The 2,369-nt window shown below is 43.4% G+C and overlaps 1 protein-coding gene across 1 annotated transcript in view; it reads left to right on the top strand.

Moving 5' to 3' along the window:
- The first annotated feature begins 1,601 nt into the window (after window positions 1-1,601).
- kctd7 (potassium channel tetramerization domain containing 7) overlaps window positions 1,602-2,369 on the top strand; it is an 11,653-nt gene continuing 10,885 nt past the window's right edge. The window contains exon 1 of the mRNA XM_015396061.1: window positions 1,602-2,262. Within this exon, the coding sequence (XP_015251547.1) occupies window positions 1,936-2,262 (327 nt within the window). The 5' untranslated portion in view covers window positions 1,602-1,935. The remainder of the gene's footprint in view (window positions 2,263-2,369) is intronic.

The following is a 2,369-nucleotide window of genomic DNA, read 5'->3' as shown; positions in this document are numbered from 1 at the left end:
GTTGTGGATGAGTCTCCTCTGTCAAACATTTTTTATTTAGAGGAAAGCGGGGACGAAGATGTTGAGGAAGAGGACGCCAGGGCAGCAGAAGCTTGGTTTGGTGTTGAAGGCCTACAGCTGTACATGTTTGAGCCCTTGCCTCGCAATTCTGCCAGTTCTGTTAGCTCTATGCCTGAATATGAATCAAGATGCTATGACCAAAAAATTTGATTGGCAGATGACCGTTGATATATGATTGGTCGAATTTAGGAGCACAGGTTAATGTATAACTAACTGGCCTGCATAAGATATTTTTATAGAATTTTTCAAAATTTTGGGACAATATCATCTGATAAAGAGTACACTTAGGCTCATTTCACACTGCATTTTTTTGCCCATATGCAACCTGGATCTGATCTTTTCATGGCAGTCTGAACAACACAGATCCCATTTTTTCCAATGAAACCCAGGCCACTTGGCTATGTGGTCCTGAATCCGATACGAATCTGATCTTTTCAAATGCGACCTGCGTCTGAACAGCCAGGTCGCATTCATCTGACCTGAACGCCATTAATACCCGACAAAGGTCACTATTCTGGGTCTTGCTATGAAGAAGCTGCAAGAAAAACAACAACCACTGCAGATGATGATGCGGAGAGCAGTATTTATGTTTAACCATTTTGAAAAGATTGTGTTTTTATGGTTGGGAACGATCGCTAGATGTGCTCCAGCACTACCATCCATGTTTACTTCCGTAAACACAGAGCACACTGGCCTGTGACGTCATTGCATCCTCTACCAAGCATGTGGGACACTTGCATTGTATGACTGCAGTTCACACAGGAGATCACATACAAGTCGCTTATATATGTAAATATGAATGGCAATGTAAAAAAAAAAATCGGAATTGAGCATCAAGGCCTGCAGTGTGAATGTAGCTTTATATACATGTTTAAGCCAGAAAGTTATGACATTTAAATATGACTTTAGAAAATTTTGCGAAAATCCTCCACAATACCTTTAAATAATAAACTAAACTAAATTCTATTAACATGATTATCATACATGCTGCAAATATATTATCCACCCTCTTTATTGAAAATATTTCATCTAAAATAATAAATCAAAATGTATCGGTGCTTTTTAAACTTTACGCAGTGACGTTCGTATTCACTCGTACATCACATGTCATTCGTTCCAAAGCTCGGATGTCCCAGGCGGTGCAGCTTTTTGATGTTCTTTATCTATATTTTACATTTAAATATGATTTAACTACAACCATAGAAAATTTTGCAAAAATCCTCCACAATACCTTTAAATAATAAACTATTGCTCTGGTTTTTTTTGTTGTTGTTGTTTTTTGGTTGTTTGTTTCATGCCTTTCTGTGCCCCCATAAAAAAACGATGGCCCCACCTTGGCCCCCCTAATAAATTTGGTTTAGGACCGCCACTGATAATGACATGGCACCATTCATACTGTTTGTAGTTTCCCCGAGCTTGTTTATGTTGCCTAAAATGTGTTTTAATACCATTAACAGGATTATTATACATTCTGCAAATATATTCACCCTCTTTATTGAAACTATTTTATCTACAATAATAAATCATATATGTATCTGTGCTTTTTAAACTTTACGTAATGACGTTCATATTCACACGTACGTCACATCGCCTCCGTTCCAAAGCTCGGATGTTCCAGGCGGTGCAGCCTTTTGATGTTCCTTATCAATATTTGTCATTTAACACTGATGTTGTAAAGGTTTTTATATCACAGGAGGCTGCTTCTCTCTCTTTCCCCTGCTGTCGCTCCTTGCCTGTGGATGGTGGGCTGAGTTCCAGCAGCTGTTAGAGCCACACCCTCTTGTTGTTTTTATTGTCCCGGTGTTCCCTTGGTTGATCTCCGGCTCCAACCGTCAACCTTCCCCGTTGCCTGGAGCCGGCCGGCCGGCCGCGTGCATGCAGCAGAATGGCTCGAGCGGCTCTAACGGTTCAGACGGCGGCAGGGAGCGGCAGGCTCTGTCCTTCAGTCCGCTACCCGCTGCTGCTACTACGCGGGTGAGGCGGTTCATTCAGGATAGACAGCGGACACTGCCGCTGCCCAAAGTGATGGTGGTTTTCTCCGCTGCTGGGGACGCGGATAAACCGAGCGATGCCATGTCAAGCTCGGACCCTACGGAGGAGGGCGACGGCGTCCGAAAGCTGACGGCCTCCCCCTCTCCGAAGCACCGCGGAGCGCCGAGCAAGCCACTGCGCTCCTCGCTGAACACCCAGGAGCAGCAGGAGGTGGGTAGGCCTCTCCATGGAACACTCTGCTGATATTAACCCGCACCAACCCGAACCCCAATAATTAAAAAAGAAGAAAATAAGCGTCATGGGAGTAATAGGTTGTT

Source organism: Cyprinodon variegatus, unplaced genomic scaffold (assembly GCF_000732505.1).
Source record: "Cyprinodon variegatus isolate N-32 unplaced genomic scaffold, C_variegatus-1.0 Scaffold774, whole genome shotgun sequence".
In the NCBI taxonomy this organism is placed as follows: domain Eukaryota; kingdom Metazoa; phylum Chordata; class Actinopteri; order Cyprinodontiformes; family Cyprinodontidae; genus Cyprinodon; species Cyprinodon variegatus.
Note: the sequence above shows the minus strand (reverse complement) of the source record. Positions and strands in the feature narration are given on the sequence as shown.